At 42.8% G+C, this 22,795-nt stretch overlaps 1 protein-coding gene across 2 annotated transcripts in view; it reads left to right on the top strand.

Annotated features, from left to right (window-relative positions):
* Als2 (alsin Rho guanine nucleotide exchange factor ALS2) overlaps positions 1-22,795 on the top strand; it is a 72,362-nt gene that overhangs the window by 35,600 nt on the left and 13,967 nt on the right. For both annotated transcript variants that reach the window (XM_087566675.1, NM_001013413.1), the window contains 15 exon segments: positions 726-897; positions 3,327-3,507; positions 5,294-5,359; positions 8,484-8,646; positions 12,610-12,741; positions 13,066-13,194; positions 13,978-14,048; positions 14,378-14,444; positions 16,108-16,310; positions 16,404-16,469; positions 17,504-17,602; positions 18,095-18,259; positions 20,845-20,956; positions 21,299-21,376; positions 22,200-22,333. In XM_087566675.1, the coding sequence (XP_087422801.1) occupies positions 792-897; positions 3,327-3,507; positions 5,294-5,359; positions 8,484-8,646; positions 12,610-12,741; positions 13,066-13,194; positions 13,978-14,048; positions 14,378-14,444; positions 16,108-16,310; positions 16,404-16,469; positions 17,504-17,602; positions 18,095-18,259; positions 20,845-20,956; positions 21,299-21,376; positions 22,200-22,333 (1,772 nt within the window). In that variant the 5' untranslated portion in view covers positions 726-791.

Genomic DNA, 22,795 nt, shown 5'->3' with positions numbered 1-22,795 from the left:
TTGATGTGTGGTCTCACACAGTAGGCCAGACTAACCTAGAACTCAGTGTGTAGCCAGGATGGCCTTGAGGTGCCAGCATTCCTCCAGCTTCACCTCTGAGTGCTGGAATTATAGGCCTGAGCCATCACATCTGGCCCCGTGTTGGCACTTACAAGAGACGAGATAGTGCAGAGGCCTCGATATGGCTCAGGGCTCCTCCTCCTCCTCACTAATCTTGTCCATGTAAAGTGAGGCTTGAGATATGTAGCTCTTCTTTTTCTTCATTTAATTTTTGTTTTCATTCTTTTTTCTTTTTCGAGACAGGATTTTCTCCGTGTGACTCTGACTGGCCCCTCAGGAACTCGCTCTGTAGACCAGCCTGGCCTCAAACTCACAGAGATCTGCCTGCCTCTGCCTCCAGAGTGCTGGGATTAAAGGGCTCCGAGATGTGTAACTTATCATTTGGGTCTTGTATGTCTAATGGAGATGAATAGAAGTGGGTGTGTACAGTTACTCACATTGAACAGTGGTGTGTGAATACAGCAGCTCCAAAGCAAACGAGAAGAGCTCTGACATGCACTGTTGTTAATCTGCACTTCTAAGCGATTGGCAGTTTAATAACCTGCTTACCAGCTCCTGGGCATCCGAACCTTTGGTTCCTGACTGCCACTGTGACCCATACAACATGTCAGATCACTGTTTATGAATGATATTTTATCTTCACTCTCTATTTCCACCTGTTTTAGCTTGGATATATCAGCAGAGTGACAGCAGGAAAAGATAGCTACCTAGCCTTGGTGGATAAGAACATCATGGGATACATCGCCAGCCTCCATGAGTTGGCTACCACAGAAAGACGGTTTTACTCGAAACTAAGTGAAATCAAGTCACAGATACTTAGGCCTCTTCTCAGTCTGGGTAAGTTGACACCTTCCACTCCCTGCCTCCCGGCTTACCAGGGCTATCGGTTTAGCTGTGATTCTGCATTGTCAAGAGGCTTATCTGTCTGTTTGCTTATTTGCTTTAGACAGGGTGTCTTGTAGCCCAGGTTAGGCCCAATGCATTATGTAGCTGAGGAAGATCTTGAACTCTTGATCCTTTTGTCTCCACCATCCAATTGCTGAGATTGCAGGTGTAAACTACCATGCCTGCCCTTTTCTTTCGTGGTTGGTTGGTTTGTTTGTTGAAGGCCCAGGCTGGCCTCAAACCATCAGTCTCACCATTACCTGGGACCATAAGCAGGAGCCGCTATGCCTTGCTCTGAGGAAACTGTGGTAATGGTTTGCTCCCACATCCCATTCCCAGGCCCCAAGCTCTGTTTCCATAGTCCCCTAAGCTCCTTCTTCCTATACTTGTAGAGACTGGAGCTTTGGAAGATGTGGCAGAAGAGAAAAGTAGATTCTTTGGGAAAGTTGTCCCTAGGAACTAGACTTGAGTAATACTTCTGACTCCGAGTCCTTACACACTGTATAATTTCCAGGAATTTTTCCCCCTAATTTTTGCTAGAATTGTATCATTCATATATGTGAGTCAATTAAGTTGATGTTTATTCAGTCACAGAGAGGCATTGGAAATGATGCAGTAAGGCAGAAGAAGAAGTTCCCATAGTCCCTGGGCTGCCCCATCCTTGTGTCTAGGGTTTTTGGGGTCTCTAGGACATTAGCATAGCATACATAGTGAGGTTTGGGAGCTGGGCTATATGATACGTCGCTGTCTCAAAAACAACCCTCTCAGCCAGCAAAACGACCTTTCCCTTCAGTTTTTCTAGGTTTGGCCTGTGTACAGAAATCAGAGATTTCTTCTCTTACCCTGTAGCTGCTGCTGGGTTCAGGATTTAGGCTAATGGTCCAGTATAGCAGTTTTACCGCGGTAAGGAAATGTGGGCCTGTGTGCTGAGCTCATTGTCTCTAATAGGAAATACCTACTGTCCAATTGCTTTTGTTGATTTGGATTTTGTTTTATAGTTTTGAGTTAGGGTCTTATGTAGTCTGGTTAGCCTTCAAATCTCTAAAGATGACTGAATTCCCTTTCCACATTCCCCAGTACTGCAGCCACAGGCTTGGACCACCACTCCTGACTAATGTAACCAGGTTTGGGAATACGGTCCCCATATACCCTGAGGATTTATATTTTTTGTTTGTAATCTGGTTTGCTTTGTAAGGGTTGTAGAGCCCCTGTTGTGTAAAATCTCCCTAGGGTGGGCTCAGGAATTAAGGGATTTAGGCAAGAGAAAGAAGCAGCAGGTACTTCCTGGGTTGTTCTGAAGAAAGGGGAGACTACTGTCTGAACGGGTCTTGATTTCTCTGTTGGTCTTGGTTATTCTCGTCAGGCTCATTGCTAGAAATGAGGAACTACAGCCTGGGAAAGTCCGAAAATCTGCCATTGTCCTCTAGAATTGAGAGTTGCCTTGGCCACCTGAAGCGTAGATCCCCATGTGCTGAAGAGTTGGGCTTCTCCCTGGGTCAAGTGGTTCAGCAGCCAGTGCAAAGAGTTTAAGATGCTAAATAAGCGCTAAGGCCAAGCTGGGGTGGAGCTTACTTGCCACAGTGCTTTCCTGGCATGCCTGAGGCCCTGAGTCAGTTCCCAGCACTGCATAGGACAGGGTATGGCAGCGTATACCTGTAACCTAGCTCGCGGGAGGGAGAGTGAGTCAGAGGATATGTAAGTTCAAAGTCATCTCCAAAAACAAAAACATCTATTTGTAGGAGTGAGTTTAATTCTTGGCTGTTGCCTTAATACTACTACTATGTGAAATTAAATAATTCATTTCTCTCTGTTTTATATTACTTATTTTCAAAACTTAACAGGTATTAGTTTTATTGGGTCTCCAGTTTGTCTGTTATTTTTTAAAAAAAAAAAGTCACCTGGGAAACTTTTAAGAGAAGCATTCATCCTGAGAAGCTAACATCAAACCTGCTGAATCAGAGACCTGACAGTTCCTATTGACAAGGTCGTGGGTGTGGCCTATGTGCACATGTGTGCAGAGGTGTGCGTGGCCTGTGCATGAGTGTACTGAGCCAGAGGAGTCACTATCTGTCTTACACCTTGATTCAGGGTCTTACACTGAATCTGGAGCTCGCCAGTTTTTAGCTAGGCTGGTGGCAACAAGCCCTGGGCTCCTCTTGTCTCCAACATCCATTTCCCACTTGAGGTTGCAGCCCAGGTCTTCCTGCTTGCACTTTTACCTACTGAGCCATCTCAGGGATTACTGGAGTTGATTTTGTAACGATTTTGGAAGTGGTTTGGGTTCCATAGATCAGAATTTATTTCAACAGAATAAGTATTCTCGGAAAGGGCAAACTTTTAAGAAAGCATTTGGTTTTCATGGTGATATCATTTTGTTGCAGAACATTTGGGCACTGTGACCACTGTCCAGCTGTTGCAGGAAGTCGCCAGCCGGTTCAGCAAGTTGTGTTACCTCATTGGGCAGCATGGAGCCTCACTGAGCAGCTACCTGCAAGGCATGAAGGAAGCCAGGAACCTGGTCATCATGAAGCACTCGAGTCTTTTCTTGGACAGTTACACAGAGCAAGTATCAGTCTGAGGTCATGTTCAGCTTCAGCAAGGGGAATTTGCAAGGGGAACCACTCCTCAATCACAAGAGTGGACGGGGACAGTGCCGCTAGGCAGTAGGACTGAAAAGCAGTGTTTAACCTTAGCCAGCGATAGTTTTGCAGTGCTCAAGATCAGTTTTCCTCCTGAAGGGGGAAAGGTTAACAATGACAATGAGTTCTCATATTCCTTTCTATGTCCAGCAGTGAGGAATAGCATACTTTATTAACACATAATATTCTGTCCTAAGCCTGCTTATTTTGTTTACTTAAGTAAATTATACCAAAATATGAGGAAATAAAGAACAAACTTATTTACAGAGCAGCTATGAGATTGAAGCTGTTCTGAGCCTGCTTGTTACTGCTGTGTGATGGGACACTCTAGCTACATATAACATAACAGTGCTTTCTGAATAGCACCATGGATGGTTGTCTACTCAAGGATCTGTTCATGTTTTGTAAGAAAAATATACCAAGTATATTTGTAAACAAAGTATTTCTTGTTTTTTCTTGATTTGTATTTTGGTATCATGATTAAAGTATTAATTTAAGTGTTATTTTAATGTAGACCAGGTGACGATGTTGGTCTGAAATATGTGTTGTTTTTATATGCACTTTATTTAATCTCCCACCATCTGACAGAAACTGACTCAGTGTCAGCACGTGCCAGGTGCTGCACAGAGTTACAGCCTGGGGTCAGCGAGAAACACCTGTTGCCAGGGAGTTCCTGTCATGCCAGTGTTTTCCTTGGGTTATAAATATCCCAAGGACTAATGAACATGTGTTTATTATCGAAGGCTATAGGCAATGCTAATCAAAAGATTATTTAAAGTTGCCCTTTCCCCACACCAGTTGAAATAGCTTCCCGCAATTACCTTAGTATTTTCCTTTCAGACTTAGTCTAAGTGACTTCAGCCTCAGGCAAAATTTTATTGGAATTCGTTGTCTAGGAAGAAATATCTTTGCTTTATTCTTCTAACTCATCCAACATAAAATTGATAGATGATAGAACTTGACACTAATTTATTTGTATGATTAGGCTTTGTTATTTGTGTGAAGGTTTCACTTTTCATTAGTGCAGTTTTCTGTCTTTGTCCTGTGTTTACTACTATACCTCCATCTCTCTTTCTATTACTTTTGTCCTTTTGCTTTAAAAAGCAGTTTTTGATGCCTTGGGCTACTGTTTAAAATAGATTAGTTTTCCTATAGGTAGGATAAATAAAACTAATTTGCATCTTGAAGGACTCTGCACAGTGGCTCCTTTTTCGGAAGACTCTCTCTGTCCGTATCAGTTGCTTGCTAGCCCAGGAGTGTGTACGAGCGTCCCTGCTCAGAGCAGCTTGCCTCTGCTTGCCCCAGAGCACTGGTAGCATTAATCAGGATGCTCTAATGTCGGCCTCCCTCACCCCCTAAGTGTTCTTAGCCTTCACCACTCCTTTTCTGAAGACTTAATTGGAGAACTTGAAATGAAGATTCAATTGTCATTAAAAATCCTACAGTTTCAACATGCTTTCTCCAGCAGGTTAGCAAGTGGCACCTGCCAGGCAGGTCTGAATGGCACAGTGCTTTTGAAATCCCTTTATGTTAATATTCCTATTGACCTTGCATTGCTCACTTTCCTTCTGCATCCATCGGCCTGTTGTCTTCTCCAATGGCAGTGAGACAACATTCTCAAGTTCATGAAGAAGATTTCAAAAGTGTCTAGATATGCATTTGAAACCCCTCACTAATTAATGCCTATGTGTCTGTTTTTTCCACCCAAGGTATTGTACATCAGTTTCAAATTTTCTGGTTATGGGAGGATCCCAGCTTCTTGCTAAGCCTGCAATGTAAGTAACCTACACAATGCATTGTTTTCAGCAATAGGGTCTTCCTGTCAGGTTGTAGAAGGATAACCAATAACATTGGCAATATCCTATAATGTCAAGGAGGATCTGTAAGACCTCTTGAGCCAAAACTCCAAAAGTTGTAACCTATTCTTGATACTGGAGGTTTCATTTGGTAGAATATGATGTCTAGTTGGGGTATTGTCTCCCCCACTATATGATAACTTCATTTGGACTCCTTTTGTACATATTAGGAAACTTCTACAGTAGTAGGTTTCCATATCTTAAACTATGTTCTATAGTTTGGATATTTGGGAGTGCCATCGGAAGTGTTGGCATGGTCATTTACCCATTGAATCAAAGTGTAGAGTTCCATGACTCTTAGGACAGGCTCTGTTAGCCCTGACTGTCATTAGGTACAGTAGAGTTCTGAAAGAGCACTAAAGTCAAAGGTGTGAGATCCAGGTCCTTCTGATGCACTGCTTTTTGTTAGCCCTCACCCTTTGAGCAACTCTTTTCACAGCAGGAAGCCTACTTTATTTCCATCTGGAAAGCAAGAATGCTTTCTCACCTTTTGGTAAAGAGCAGATGTCTGTGGTGGTCCCAGAAAAGCCTAGCTCGCACAGTATATTTGCATTGTAGCTTTTAGATGGATAATACAAAAGCCTCTAATACAGTACACTGACATGATAATAAGGCTAACTGAAGCGTTCTATATTTTAATAGTAAATACTTCAAAGGGTTAGGGATTTAGCTCAGTGGTAGAGTGCTTGCCTAGCAAGCACAAGGCCCTGGGTTCGGTCCCCAGCTCCGAAAAAAAGAAAAAAAAAAAAAAAGAAAAAGAAAATACTTCAAATGTTCACTCACCACCCACACTCACCAGTTGTGTCTGGCAGGGTCGTTGTTACACTTTGATGCTGATGGAGTGTGGATATCCTTCTTTGCTGAACTTTGCCACTTTTTAGCAAAGGATTGCACTAGACATGATAAAATGAGTTGAGGTGCATTCTCTCCTCTTCTGCTTTCTGGAATAATTTGTACAAATCAGGGATTGTCTATATTCTGAAGATTGGGTAGAATGTATCTGTAAAAAGCTGTGTACTCTGCAATGGCAGTGTTTACTATGGGGATTTTCAAACTACTGGTGTGGTTCTGTAAGGAGTAGGTCTGTCTGGGGCTTACTTCTTTGGAAAGCTGTTCATTTCATCCACTCAGCTTTGCTAACCTCTGGCACTGTCCCGGGTGCAGTTTTTCCTACTTTGTTCATTGTTGTCACATACTTAGACCTTTATCTTTTCTTCAGTTGCTTATTTTTGTGAAGCAATGACTTTTGTAGGGATTACTTAATAGAAATATGGGTGAGGAGTTACATACAGAAGCAGAAATGACTGAAAGACAGCTACATCACCAAAGCCCTTCCCAGCATGGGTGACAGTTCACAAAGCTGGGAACCTAGAGCTCACTACATAGTCTGCAGACAGCTCAGCAGGTTGGAGAGTGTCCCTTTCAAGTGACTCTGGTCTAAGCCTCTTCTAGATAGCTGGTCTGGTCTCAAGAGTCTTCTTTGCAGCTAAGTTTATTTATTCTTGGCACGAAGGGGCCTGGAGAATCTGGTCAGTTTCAGGAACTTCCTGCAAGTATTTATTTGGACTTGTTTACCTTCCTGCTTTAGGACCTTCCCTGCAGAATGGAATGTTTCAGTCTCAGAGGAAACTGTTACGTGACACTTTTCTCTTCTTTCAGCTATTAGTTTCTTCCTGGCCCCTCTTCAATGATCCCTCAAACTTGGAGGGATGACTATATATATAGATATCCACCTACAGGTAAAAATTAGGCCAGAAACAGTCACTTGTTCTCTGTGAGTGGAGGCTGACAACATGGGTGATCTCATTTCCTGGATAGAGTCTAGTCTATTTATTTGTAATTTTCAAATTTAATCAGAAGTTCTCTTGCTTTTAATATTTTCAAAGAGTGGTTGCTGTTTCTCATTTTGTAAAATGTCCATTAGCATATAGTAATTATACATAATAAAGCTTAATTACAACATTTACATACCCGTGTAGAATGTATTTTGATTAAATTGCCCTCTCTTCTCACTCCCTCTATCAGTTCCTCTTCTTTTTTTTTTTTTTTTCTTTTCTTTTTTTTGGAGCTGAGGACCGAACCCAGGGCCTTGCGCTTGCTAGGCAAGCGCTCTACCACTGAGCTAAATCCCCAACCCTGCCAGTTCCTCTTCTTAATTACTACCCTTCCTCTTCTGTGGCTCCTTTAAATGTTTCTTTTAATGTTTTCATGTCTTTCTTTTTGTCCCAGCATTATTGTTTTTTCCCAGGAGCAGGGCTATTCCAGGGCATCACACTAGTGACTATTCCAGTGAAGAAAATGCCTCTTCCTTCCATATTAACCAACCATTAATTATTAAGAGTCCTTGGTGAAGGGTGGAGACTCTTGTTTTATAGTTCATCAATTTCTGCTGTTTCATTTGTGTTCACCTACTAGTCTTCCCAATTCATAAATTTAGAGAGCTCATTAATTTATTATTATTTATTATTATTACTATTACTGAGGCAGAGTGACCTAGGCTGGGTTTAGCTTGCTCTATAGCTGAGGTTCTCATTAAACTCCTGACCCTGCTGCCTCTCCCTCCTGAATCCTGGGATTACAGGTGTGCACCACCACACCGGGCTCGTCTTAGTCCTGTGATTATAATCCAGTGGTCAAAAGGGAAAGGAGGAGCTTAGAAGGATTTAGGTCCATGCTAGTGCTTTGAACAAGGAGCTTGCTTTTCTACCAGTGTTTCTGTTCAGCAGTGTCCAGACATACCAGATCTGTGAAAGTAACAGAATGGTGCCATTTGTTATTTATCCCCTTTCCTGGAACATGGGGAAAGATCTGTTACTAACCATTTCTCTTATGTTGCTACCAGTGCTACAGCTTGCACTTTAAAATCCTGTTTTATAGGTAAAAATATTATGATTGTTATTCATACCTCAGTCCTGTTATTGCATCTATATTCATTTATAACACCTAGGCAGTGTGCGTGTGTTCAGAAGTTACGGCAGTGAAACTTTCTGTGGCATATCGTTCAAACCAGATGATCCACTCATTCTTTTTCCCTCTTTTCCAGTGATTTCCTAAATAAAAACCAAGAACTCTTGCAAGATTTGTCAGAAGTGAATGATGAGAACACTCAGTTGATGGAAATACTGAATGCGCTGTTTTTCTTGCCAATCAGACGACTTCATAATTATGCAAAAGTTTTGCTAAAGCTCGCCACTTGCTTTGAAGTGGTAGGTCCTCTGTGCCCCTTTGAATACTCAGGAAGCCAAGAGTCAAAAGTTTGGATTAAGTCACCTTAAGATGTTGGGCCCCATTAAGTTAGTATTTGTGTGTTTAATTACGATTTCTTTCTCTGTGGAGTAGTGGATGTAGAAAGGATATGCAGGTTGGAACAGGTTTTTTTTCCAAGCTGTGGATTCATTTCTGCTCAGGGCCTAATTCAGACTCACTTTGTGCAGCTGTGAGAGCTGCTCCTTCCTTGTGTCAGGGTGTGTGGAGTACACGCTGACTATGGGTCACATAAAATCTGGCGAGGAAAGAAGGCATTGCTGAGGTAGAATTGCCAGCTGGCCTGGGCTCTTGGTAGAGTCATGCCAAGAAATGTGATTTCACTTTGTTTCCAGAGAAACTGTACCAACCCCAAGGTTCCTTAAAACCTTCACATCCTGGCCTGCCTCCTGACCTAGGCAGACTTCAGATCACAGGGTGGAGGCACTCATAGGAGTTTCTCCATGAGATCCTCCTGTGATCTTGATCTTTTCTATTTTTTCAGTCTGGTTCCAGTTTTAATTTAAAACTGATGTAGTTTGGCTATGCAAGTTTGAGGGACCTGAACACAGTGGGTTACAGACATCATCTCAGTCAATAAAGAAAAAATCTGTACTAGTCCAGATAAGAGTTATTCAGGAAAAGTAGAGTGTGGGGGAATTTGTCTGCAATCCCAGCACATGGAAGGCTGAGAGGCAGAAGGATGAAGATTTCAAGGCCAGGCATGGTAACACCTTGTCCAAAAAGACCTGTAACTAGTCTGAAGGGCGTATTCCGGAGACTGATGAGTTCGTTTAGTTTGCCATCAAGGCCCCACATAGTAGACACCCTCTTCTGTTTTTTACTGTTTCCCTCCCTCTGATTTGTCAGTTCCCATCCCAGCGTGTTGTGTTTATGTGCTTGGCATATCCTCTGGAAACACAGCTAACCCTGCCTTTAGTCTGGCAGCCTTTGACGCTATGTCCATGAACACTTCACGAAGTCAGGGGTCCTACCTGCCCGTCTCTGGCGTGGCTACCCTGTCTGTGCTTTGCCAGTTTTATTTCTTCAGTTTCACTCATGGTCCATCCTTGGTCTTTGTCTTCATCATACAGCATCAGAGTCACCTTTGAAAGCCTTGTTAGCACGGAGCACACTCTCATTCCATCACTGCAGATTATAATTTACAAGGCTGAGGTATAAGGTAGATGGTATATTGTATGCATGTAGAATATATATGTGTGTGTGTATGTATAAAGCTTCTCCATATCTAATGTTAATTATTCCTAATGTTTTATTTAGTGCATTTCACACTTTGGTCACTGTCATTCGTTCTTCCCTCCCTCTTCCTGTCTTTCTGTTTGTCTTTCATTTGGATTTTCAAGACAGGGTTTCTCTGTGTAGGCCTGGCTATCCTGGAATTTGCTTTGTAGACCAGGCTGGCCTTGAACTCAGAGATGTACCTGCCTGTGCCTCTCCAGTGCCAGGATTAAAGTCATGTGCAATCAACTCCATCTTTCCAGTCACTGTTCTGAGCGTGCTCTGTCTTTTCGTTTAATCCACACATCAACTCTGTAGAATAGGTGTGACCCTTATCCTGCTGTACAGATGAGAGAATTGAGGCACACTTGAGAAGTGACAAGCTAGAATTTACCTCCAGGCACTCTGACATCATCAGTCTGTTCTTTTAACCACTCTACCTACAGGATTATTTTTTCTCTTATGCAAGCTACTAACAAGAACATTGCATTGTCTTGGTGTGCTTACCATTTTTTGTGTCTTTATAAATTCCCAGGAGACAAAGATCATGGCCTTTGGTCACTTAGAAACTCGTTGTTTCTTAAATGAATGTGTCAAACTGTGAGGACCCTGGAATGTAATTACTCATGAACGGGAGGGACTGTCCTTTCATCACACATGCACAGCACTTACACTTTCTAATGGAGTTGCTTTGCTTTGCTTTTGGTTTGGTTTGGTTTGGTTAGCTTTTTTGAGACAGGGTTTCTCTGTATTGCTCTGGCTGTCCTGGAACTCACTTTGTAGACCAGGCTAACTTTGAACTAAGAGATCTGTCTGCCTCTGCCTTCTGAGTTAAAGGTGTGTGCCATCACAGCTCAGGTTTTGCTTTTGTTTTTAATTAGAAATGATAGTATGTGTGTGAGCATTTTGCTCACGTGTGTGTGTGTATGTATGTATGTATGTATGTATGTATGTGCACTGTGTGCTTAACTGGGGACTATGGAAGTCAGAAAAGGGCATCAGAGTCCCCGAAACTGAGCTAACAGATGCTTTAGCTCTGAAAGCTTGGCACGTAGACCCCAGATACTGTCCCCAGATACTGTCCCCAGATACTGTCCCCAGATACTGTTCCCGGATACTGTCCCCGGATACTGTCCCCGGATACTGTTCCTGGATACTGTCCCCGGATACTGTTCCCCGGATACTGTCCCCGGATACTGTCCCCCGGATACTGTCCCCCGGATACTGTCTCCCGGATACTGTCCCCAGATATTGTCCCCAGATACTGTTGAGGGTTTGCAAGGTCAGAATATTTTCCTGACACAGGAGGACACTGCTTTTTCTCTGTGGTGTACACATTGGTAATGCACAAGCAGGAACAGAGGCAAGTGACACCAGCCTTAAGCCTGCAGTTAAGACCAACACTACTAATTCCTGAAATGTGTTCAGGATGAATCATACAAATGACTGTACACTGTACTCTAGACTGTCCTTGCACTGTGACAGTCCTTCTGTCAGCTTCCAAAGTGCTGGGAGTATATGTCTGTCAAACTGAACTTTTAAGAGCAAAATACATGGAGACATGTGTTTGTAATTTGAGCCTGACAGTTTCTCAATACTTAGAATATTTTTCTGATGAGAAAAGTACCAATGTTATTTTTTGGTGTATAAAAGGTATCATTTGGATAGTGTATATAATTTTCAAATTCTCAGACCACAGTGTTACAAAATCACATATTCAAAGCCAAGGTAGACCTGTAAATTTTAACACAGTAAATTTTTTGTATTGTATTAATTGTTAATGACATTTAAATTTGTTTGACTGTATGTGTGTGTGTCTGTCTGTCTGTCTGTCTGTCGCGTGCGCACATGTGCAAGTTGAAGTCAGAGGACAACTTGGCAGGAGTTAGTTCTCTCTACCAAGTGGGTTCCAGGGTATCAGGGTTGGCTGCAGCACTTTTACCACTGTACCATATCATTAGCTCAATTAGTTAATTTAATTAACAGTGGAAACATTGATCGCCAGTGTTCCAGATTACAGATTGCAATACCTTTTAGGAAACTACCCTTTAGCAAGTTTTTTTTTTTTTTAAATGTGTAGCAGGAGAGTATCAACAGTTGTTTGAAATGGTTATTAAGATACTCCATTTTCAAACTAGCTATCTTTATAAAATCAAATTTTCTATGTTTATTTCATCTAAGCGGTGTAACAGATTAAAAGCAAAAGCACAGCTACTGTCTCAGAAGCCAGGTCATAATGGGACTTTTAAATAGTGTGAGCCAATGCCATGTTTCTCAGTAAGAGTTCTTCATGTTTTGGGAAATGAAAACATGAAGAAGTTGTTATTTAAAATATTGTTTGAAGTCAATAAGCCTTTTATATTTGTATTTTCTAATATGATAGTTTTGATAGATCCAGTCCACCTGTCCAATACCAAAGGACCCTGAGAACAAAGCAGGAGGCGTCTCTCTGAGTCCTGCAATTCTGCAGCTCTCTTCTCAGGACTGCCACAAGTGTCTGCCCCTGTTCACATGTACTTTACTGGAGTTCTCTGAGATCAGCCCATTCCCTGGTTCCCTTTACTGTGCTACCTGTGTTCTCAGGCTGAATTGTCTTCCTGTGTTGACTGTAACTCATCTGAACCACTCAGAGGCTGAAGCTCATGGACAGTGTTTTACGCTCTTACCCCCTTGTTCATTGGTTCTAGACATCACCAGAGTATCAAAAGCTGCAGGATTCCAGTTCTTGTTATGAGTCTCTTGCTCTCCATCTTGGCAAGAAGAGGAAGGAAGCAGAGTACACGCTGAGCTTCTGGAAGACCTTCCCTGGAAAAATGACGGTAGCCCTGCCCACTGTCGCTGCTTGCTCTAGCCCTCCTTCTCTGCTCCTCGCTTGTTGGTAGCAGTAGCCCTGGGTGATGCCCTTCTGAGAATGCAGTCATGAGTGTTCTGAATCCCAGCACCTTCCCTGGTTCCCAGGAGTGCTCTGCAGCCTTTGCCCTTTGTTGTGCTTGCTCCTGTTTTAATCTCCTGTGTGTTCCTAAAGTCTGGTTTTAGGAAACATCTGATGCAGCAGTAAGCTCTGGCTAAAAGTTCCCCTAAATATTCCTTGAATCTAGTTCATCCTCCTCTGGCTCACTGAAGTTTGTGTTCACTTGCTGTAGGATTCCTTGAGGAAGCCAGAGCGCCGGCTGCTGTGTGAGAGCAGTAACCGAGCCCTCTCCCTGCAGCATGCTGGCAGGTTTTCTGTGAATTGGTTCATTCTCTTCAATGATGCCCTGGTCCATGCTCAGGTAGGTTGGATTCTTAGCTGAAAAGAAGCCTTGGAAAGTGGACAGTAGTCAGCTGCTTCATGATGGGCTGTGTTGCAAGAAATATGGTATTGGGCAATTTCACTGTTACACGAATGTTAGTGTACTTATCTAAACCTGGAAGGTCTAGCCTACTGTAGACCAGGCTATCCAGTACAGCCTAGTGCTGCCAAGCTGTGACCCACACAGCGGGTCATTGTTCTTGAAGACTGTTGGCAGCCATAACTCAATGGTAAACATTAGTGTATCTGAATATATATATATATAGATATATATATATATGTATGTATATATATATATATATATATCACATGAGTGTGTGGTGTACTATGGAAGCTATGAGATCACTAGGCAGAAGGAATTTCATGACTGATAATGTCATTATATAGCACATGGCTGTATACTGTCTATTTATGTTAAGCACTGCTGTGATTTATTTGTAATTATTGAATAAAAGAGAATGTTTAATTATCTCCTCTGGTTTCGCTGTATTCAAGGTGTTTTGTTTTGTTTTTGTGGTTGCTAGTTGCCGTTGAATCTGGGAACACTTAAATAAGAGACACCTCCTCTCTGAGCCAGGTTTTTTTTTTCTAGTTTGAGACTGTCAGCCATGTGAGGGGTCCTTGCATCAGAGGGGGAAGACCCACCAGAGGTGGCAGTGTTACAGTGATACAGCAGAGATGGTGCCACCCACCCGTCTTCTCAGGGGGCAGACCTGAGGGTGGAGCGCACTCGTCACTGACGTGCCTTCATGTTCTCTTTCAGTTCTCCACACACCACGTGTTCCCTTTGGCCACACTCTGGGCAGAGCCACTTTCTGAAGAAACTGGTGGCGTGTAAGTGCCTCCTCTTCTTATTTCCTTAAGTGGGGTGGTGGGTTTAGGAAGCTGGCTTCTCGTCCTCACTTTCCAGCACATGAGATAGCAAAGTGCTCCTTGGTACTCGATGTCCTGTGAGGACCATGGTGAGCAGCAGGTGGGCATCCCCATGGCTCTGTGCTGTGGTGACAGCACTGTCACTCAGCATCTTGTCCCCTGTGGAGCTGAGATTACAGCAGGAGCTAGTTCTCCTCCCAGTGGGGTGGGGCAGGAGTTCGGGAGCATGTCCTCCAGTAAGAAGGACAGGTTGCCGTATCTATTGGTGCTTATCCATGTGAACATTTTAGGAATGGCTTAAAGATAACCACACCTGAAGAACAGTTCACGCTCATTTCTTCAACACCCCAGGAAAAGGTTAGTGATTGTTCTTAACTTTGGCCTTTTCTGTCTTTATTGTTAGTAAAAAAGACATAAGCATTGTTGCTTCATTAATGACCACTAAATCAAAACTAGATTTTTGCCTTTCTGTTTTGTTTTCCTGAAACAATCTTGTCATGTAGCCCGGTCTAGCCTTGAATTCTTCTGCTGTAACCTCTCAAGTGTCAGGAGTGCAGGAATAGTCCATGATGCCTGGTGGTTCTTTGTAATTCTAGTCTAGTCTGTTCTAGTCTATTCTTTTTTTTTTAATTTATAATCTTACTCTGTGGTCGAGGCTGGCCTGGAACTCTCACAGTAGTCCTCCTTGCTTTGTTTGTTTTTTTTATTGGACGTTTTAAATTTACATTTTAAATGTTATCCCCTTTTCCGGTGTCCCTCCAGAAACACCCATTCCATCCTCCCTCCCCCTGCTTCTATGAGGGTGTTCCCCCACCCACCCACACACTCCCACCTCCTAGCATTCTACACTGGGGCATGGAGCCTTGACAGGACCAAGGGCCTCTCCTCCCATTGATCCTGACAAGGCCATCCTCTGCTACATATGCGGATGGAGCCATAGGTCCATCCCTGGGTTCTCTTGGGAATGGTGGTTTATTCCATGGGAGGCTCTGGGGGGTCTGGTTGGTTGATATTGTTGTTCTTCTTATAGGGTTGCAAACCCCTTCAGCTCCTTCAGTCCTTTCTCTAACACTTCATTGGAGAATCCCATTCTTAGTTCAATGATTGGCTGTGAACATCTATTTCTCCATATCCTTGCCAGCATCTGTTGTCACCTGAGTTTTTTGTCTTAGCCATTTTGACTGGTGTGAGGTGGAACCTCAGGTTGTTTTATTTTGCATTTCCCTGATGACTAAGGATGTTGAACATTTCTTTAGGTGCTTCTCAGCCATTCGATATTCCTCAGTTGAGAATTCTTTGTTTAATTCTGTAACCCATTTTTTTTTTTTTTTTTCGGAGCTGAGGACCAAACCCAGGGCCTTGTGCTTTGTAACCCATTTTTTTAAAATAGGGTTATTTGATTCTCTGGAGTCTAACTTCTTGAGTTCTTTGTATATTTTGGCTATTAGTCCTCTGTCAGATGTAGGATTGGTAAAGATCTTTTCCCAACCTGTTGGTTGCTGTTTTGTCTTATTGACAGTGCCCTTTGCCTTACAGAAGCTTTGCAGTTTTATGAGGTCCCATTTGTTGATTTTTGATCTTAGAGCATAAGCCATTGGTGTTCAGGAAATTTTTTCCAGTGCCCACATGATTGAGACTCTTCCCCACTTTTTCTTCTATTAGTTTGAGTGTGTCTGGTTTGACGTGGAGGTCCTTGATACACTTGAACTTAAGCTTTATATAGGGTGATAAGAATGGATTGATTTGCATTCTTCTATGTGCTGACTGACAGTTGAACCAGCACCATTTGTTGAAAATGCTTTTTTCCACAGGATGGTTTTAGTGCTTTTGTCAAAGATCAAGGGACCATAGGCGTGTGGGTTAAAAATTAAGAACAGTAAGTTCTAAGAGCTGGTTCACATCTCTCAGTAAGCACGGTGATAGGCGATAGAAAAGGAACTGCAGAAGAGCCAGCAGCACTCAGTGTGGTGCTGGATGGGTTATTGCTTTAAGCTTCCTCACATGGACTCTTTGGTTCTAGACCAAGTGGCTTCGGGCTATCAGCCAAGCCGTGGACCAGGCTTTGAGGGGGACGTCTGACTTCCCACTTTACGGAGGCAGCAGCACTGTTCAGAGGCAGGAACCACCCATCTCAAGAAGTGCCAAATACACTTTCTACAAGGATACTCGCCTAAAGGACGCCACTTACGATGGGCGCTGGCTTTCAGGGAAGCCGCACGGAAGGTGACAGATGCTTCATGTTTTCACGTGATGGAAAGAGCTCTGGTTTTCTGGACCATTAGTTGAGAGTTACTACTTTTTGCTGATGCCTTGCAGGGGTGTTTTGAAGTGGCCTGATGGGAAGGTGTATTCTGGCACGTTCAGGAATGGCTTGGAAGACGGGTAAGGAAGATGGATATTTAAAGGAGGAGATGAGTTTAAATCTTGTTTGCTTTTCAAACAAGCGGTTGATTTCTGTTGTGTAGGCATTTGTTGTGTTGGGATCCATGCAGAAGATATGCGGGCTCATAGACATTGAAGATGATACTTATGCGAGCCAATGACACAGCAGTGTCACCTCTACACAGAGGACACAGAGGAATTTTATTTTCAGTTTTACAGAAATAGTCCCATCCCCCATCTCATCCTCCTTGCTCCCCCGACTTGCTGTGTTGAGGATGGACTCTAGGGTCTTGGGAATGCTGGGTAACTGCCCTACCACTGTGCTGTGCCTTAGGCCTGCTTTTAAGTAGCTTCAAATTTGTTTCCCTTTTAAAAGGGAAATTTTGCAGTGATGTTATTGTAACAATACCCCACTGACATCGATTTTGGATAAGTTGTTCTGTTTTCTTTTTTGTTGAATTCATCATGTATCCATCTACTATGTGTAATGTATGTGTCTGGGTACACATGTGCCATGTCCCAGTTCTCTCCTTCCACTATGTGAATACCCAGGATTTGGGCCATCAAGTTGACAGCAGGTAGCTAATGCTTTTACCCACCAGCCATCTCACGGCCCATCTTGTTATATTTTCTAACACTGAAAATGTATTTACAAGAAAAATTATGGCAGTTAAATATTTTGTGTCCTGTTAAAGAAAAATTGATCTTACTATTAAAATATACATAAATGTACATGAGCGATAATGTCAAATTTTGTGATTTCAAGATCTTAAATAGGTTTAGAAGGAAAGGGGACTTTGTATTATTTGCTTTGCCCTACTTACTAGAAGGGTGCACGAACTGTGGTTTACCATGACTTTCCCAGAGGGATGCTGGGAATTAGTGACAGAGACAGGTGAGGACACAGATGCCTGGCTTTTCGTTAGCTTTAGAATAAAGCTTCTCGCCAGTGACTCAGGGCAGCCTGTGGTCCAGTCCTCTCCTCTCAGACTCTGCGTCTGGGCATCTCCTTATGCTGTTCATTCCCTTGGCAGATATGGTGAATACAGAATCCCAAACAAGGCCCTGAACAAAGAAGACCATTACGTGGGCCATTGGAAGGAGGGGAAAATGTGTGGGCAAGGAGTGTACAGGTAATAACCTGCATCGCACAGGCTCTGGGCTCTCCTTGCCTCCTTAGAGGCTGGTATGGGCAGTTTCTAAGGAGTAGGTTTTGTCTTTAATAACCAAAACTGTGTGCAAAGTCTTCATTGAAAGAGCATCCCCTCTGTGGCATGATGATAGTATTACTAAATGTGGCTCATAACTCGTCTTTACCTATAGAATAAACCCTGATTTTCTACAAAAGTCTTACCTGTAAGTCTAAATTTTTACTCAACTCTAATCCAGACAAAACTTTATGCCTCCTTTCTTCTCATTGATAGCTCATTTTATTTCCTATGAGACCAAACACATTTTTCATGTTAATGCAAAATATTATTCATATTGCCTTTAATTTTTGAGGCTCAGTTCTTCAAACTAGAGGGTTTTTATTTCTTTAATGCTCAGTAATAGTAAACATAATTATAGCTACCCATAAGCCCTTTGTAATGCGTATGCTATCTTTCTGTCCGTTTCAACCACAGCTATGCCTCTGGTGAAGTGTTTGAAGGCTGCTTTCAAGATAACATGCGCCACGGGCACGGTCTCCTCCGCAGTGGAAAACTGACTTCTTCCTCTCCCAGCATGTTCATTGGCCAGTGGGTAATGGACAAGAAAGCAGGGTATGGCGTCTTCGATGATATCACCAGGTACAGTGCTCTGCTTCTGTCTCGGTGTGTACAGTGAGAAGATAACGTTCCTAGCCCTCACACCCGTATTTGAGCACGCGTGCGTGCATGCGGATAAACATGAGTGCCATGTCTCAGCAGGACAGAGGAGGGCACTGGATAATCCCCTGGAGCTGGAGATAGCCAAGGCTGTGAGCTGCAGATGTGGGGCTGGGAACTGAGCTCTGGTTCTCTGTGAGAGCAGCACAGGCTCTTTATTGCTTAGCCGCGTCTCTAGCCCCCTGACTATGAAGACTTGAATGTCTTACACTTAATCTTAGCCAGAAGTCCGAGAAGCACCAGCTGTGCTTTCTTAATCTGACAGCATTACGGAAACTTACTGGTTTGGGATGGTGGCCCTTAGAGGTGTGTGCTTGTAATCCCAGCAGAGGGAAGCTGAGGCAGGAAGTTGGAGATTTAAAGTTTGAGGTCAGCCTGGGCTACATAGTGAGACTTAGTTCACTTCGCCCAGCACACAAATTAGAAGAAAAAGAACTTACCATAAGCAAACAGTTTTCAGGAATCTTTTTTTTTTTTCTTATGGGCCAAACAATAGACTACTTCACAAAGTCAGGGTCATTCAGAATTCACATGGGTACTGTTCTTCCAACATTTTTACATATACAGAAGTTTTATTTCCTCAAAAACCCTTCCTTATACAGTCAAGGGTGAACCTAAATTTCAGACCCTCTTGCATATATCCTGATTTTCTACAAAAGTCTTACCTGTAAGTCTAAATTTTTACTCAACTCTAATCCAGACAAAACTTGTAAACCTGCTAGGATTACAGGCGTGTGCTACCATACCTGGTTTATGCCGTCCTGAGGCTCAAAACCACAGCTTTAGGTACCAGACGAGTTGTACCACCTGACTTAGATCCTGTGCCTTCCAAATCTTTATTATATGGAAGAAAACCTTTAGTGAAAGTCGATAGGAAGTGGGAATGGGCAGTAGGGATCAGTGACAGGCAGCACTGTTGGGGCAGGATATAGACTGTGTTTATGTTTAAGTAATATGTCTTCCTGTCATGCTCACAAGCCAGGAGTTAAGCCCACCTCCTTAAATTCAAGCCTTAGAGAGCAGTATCATTTCTTTTGCTCTCATATTTGATTTGGTCTAATTTACTTTGGATTTAATGCACTACCCCCCTTTATGTTAAGCACCACAGCTTCTATAAAATGGGAATTTTTTGTGTTTTTGTTTGTTTGTTTATTTGAGTGAATTGAGGATAGCCTTAAAGCTAGCCTTGAACTCCTGATCCCCTCCAGCATTTCCTCTCATATTAGGATTATAGGCATGTGCCACCAGGTCTTGTCATAATGTGAAATTTTTAAAATTACCTTTATGAGCCAGCAAGATGACTCCGTGGTAAGGGCATTTGTCACTGGGCCTAAGGACCCGAGTTCCATCCCTGGACACATGTGGTAGAAGAGACAACTGATTCCACAGATTGTCCTGTGATCTCCACACATATGCTGTGGCATTCATGCCCCCACCCCAGTTGAATATATAAAATGTAAAAAATTTTATTTTTTAATCTCTAAACTATAGATATTTTTCTTTTTTTGAGACAAGATCTCACTGTGTAGCCTTGGGTGGCCTGAGACTCACACTGTAGATGTTGCTGTCCTGGAACTCTCAGAGATCCTCTGCCTCCCAAGTGCTGGGTTTAAGGTGTGCTCCACCATGCCCAGCAAACTGTGATTTAACAAGTAGTTCATACACCTCTGCCCCCTCCTACCCGTCTCCTGTCTCTACCCAGGGCTTTGAGCATGCACCACAAGCTACGGCCTGCCTTATTGTATGTTTTTCTTCTCTTTGAGAAAAAGTTCTCTCTCTGACCCAAGTCTGGCTCTAACTGATCCTCCTGAGTTATCCTTCTAAGTGGCAGGACTGTAACAACGGCCTGCCACACCTAATTCATGTTTTATTTTTTTAGTAGAGATGGTAAAAAACCTTCTAAGTTCAAGTGGGTAAAACTTAAACCTTGTATGACAAGGAACTTTGGGAAGGAAAATTAATCAAAGGTTTGATTCAAGTATATTTTAAATTAGTGACGTTCTTTTTTTTTTTTTTTTTCTCCTTTTTTTTCCTTTTTCTTTTTTTCGGAGCTGGGGACTGACCCCAGGGCCTTACGTTTGCTAGGCAAGCGCTCTACCACTGAGCCAAATCCCCAACCCCAGTGGCGTTCTTTTTTAATTACATATTTTCTTGTGAGACAGAGTCACAGTGTGTAGCTCTGCTAGTCTCAGTCTCTCAGAGATCTGCCTCCTGTGTTGGGGATTCAAGGACATGCCAGGATACCCGACTTAATAACGTGCCTTGAAGTTGTCAAGGAAGTGTGTAGCGTGTTCTCAGTCTGCTGGGCAGTGCGTCAGGCTCCTGTGCAAGTGCCACATGTGTGTCCTTCGCCGTCACACCGCCTTCTCTGAGGAGGTGGATTAAGCCGATTTGACCAGGGTGACAGCAGCAGTGCAGACCAGGCGTGTAATTCACGCCCTATAAGAATTTCTCTCGCTTTGTCCTTGTTTTATTTGGCTTTCATCTTTCTTCTTATTTCTATGCAGGGGAGAAAAGTACATGGGAATGTGGCAGGACGATGCATGCCAAGGGAATGGGGTGGTGGTCACCCAGTTTGGGTTATACTACGAAGGCAACTTCCACCTTAATAAAATGATGGTGAGTGGGTTGTTTATATGTGTTTCCCCTCAGCTTTGGAACTCTCCTGTGTCCCTAACCTTTTCATTAATTAATTAATTAATTAATGTTCTACTTTTGTTGTGGCTTCTTGAGCTGAGGTTGTACTCTCTAAGCCAGGCAGGCTGGGACTCCCTGTGGAAAAACTGCTTCTGCCTCTTGATCCTGGAATCCCAGGCCTGAGCCACCATGCCTGGCCCTGTGTGACTTTCTTAGTACTATTTTCTACTTTGCAGATGGTGGGAGGCTTTCTGGGTATGGCTGTGTTCACTTGCAGGTCTTCTAAGGTTTGTCTTGGGACTTGTGTTTTGCTTCTTCACACAGGGAAATGGGGTTTTGCTTTCGGAAGATGATACTATCTATGAAGGAGAATTTTCTGATGACTGGACACTTTGTGGAAAGGTCAGAAACAACTTTGTTCTCTGTTTCCATGTTCTCATTTATTTTTCTTGACTTTAGAAAGTTTTTTAAAAGTCTAAATACAGGGGTTGGGGATTTGGCTCAGTGGTAGAGCACTTGCCTAGCAACCGCAAGGCCCTGGGTTCTGTCCCCAGCTCCAAAAAAAAGAAAAAAAAAAGTCTAAATACATTTTGTACATTAATATTCAATTGCCTCGTTACATTTTCCCATTAAATCTCTGATGCCTCTTAGAAGGAATTGGCCATAAATCCCTATGTAGTCAAAGATAACCTTTACCTCTTGTCCTTCAGCCCACATCTCCTCAAACTAGGATTAAAGGAATGTACCACAATACTCAAATGCTTTGTATGATTCAGTGTATGTGTGTTTTCCTGCAGAACTTGGGTTTCTGTTTCAGTGGTGTCTGTTCTTCATATTGTTCCTTCTCGTGCTGGTTTAATTTGCTCCTTCCCCCACCCCTCTTTCCCAAGATAGACTCTCAGAGTGTGATTTAGAACCTTTGGCAGGGACCTATTTTCTAAGGCAGGCAGACAGATGTTAGCAGGTATGACCTCTGACCTGAGCACTGCCTGCAGCGGCCTGTAACTGGGTAATGTGTTTCATACAACTTAGTCTTCCCATCTCCTATTCTTTCTTCTTACCTTACCAGAGGTGTTTTCATGTGCATTTTTGTTATTTTATCAGAACTGAGAATGGCAAAAAAGCAGGTTAAAAAGGAAAATATTAACTGTGTGATACTGTTTTTCCTCCTAATTCTGTAAGTTTAAGCATTTGTCTAACGCCGCTTCTCCTTTGCTTTATCCAGGGAACACTGACTATGCCAAATGGAGATTATATTGAAGGTTATTTTAGTGGAGAATGGGGATCTGGGATAAAAATCACTGGGACCTACTTCAAACCTAGCCTATATGAGAGTGATAAGGACAGGCCCAAAGCCTTGTGAGTACTGACTCTGGGTGGTGGTTACTGAATGTTGACTTGTCTTGCTTTCATCAAAGCAGGCTACTATTTTAAAGCAAATTCAAAATTTAAAAATTGTTCTTTTTAAACAAGATATAACTTCTATGAAGTTCTAGGAGAACTTTCTGATGACTGGACACTATATAACTTCTATGAAGTTATATCTTCCATTGAAGTTATGTTGGCTGCTACCTATATAGATGGCCACATCTGTAGCCCTAGCTTGAAGCCTATGCCCTAGTGCACAGGTGTTTAAAGTTGCAGATGTGGAAATGATCCTGCTGGGAAGGGTACAGATGTGGTGACAGGAAAAGCATTCTGAACTGAACTGTCAGGCAAAGCTCAGACGTTACATGGGCATGCACACACACAGTGCATATACACATGTGTGGGAGTGCGTGCACACATACAACGTGCACACAGTTTGGGTTATGGAAGTAT

The sequence above is a fragment of the Rattus norvegicus genome, chromosome 9 (assembly GCF_021556685.1).
Source record: "Rattus norvegicus strain SHRSP/BbbUtx chromosome 9, alternate assembly SHRSP_T2T, whole genome shotgun sequence".
In the NCBI taxonomy this organism is placed as follows: Eukaryota; Metazoa; Chordata; class Mammalia; order Rodentia; family Muridae; genus Rattus; species Rattus norvegicus.
Note: the sequence above shows the minus strand (reverse complement) of the source record. Positions and strands in the feature narration are given on the sequence as shown.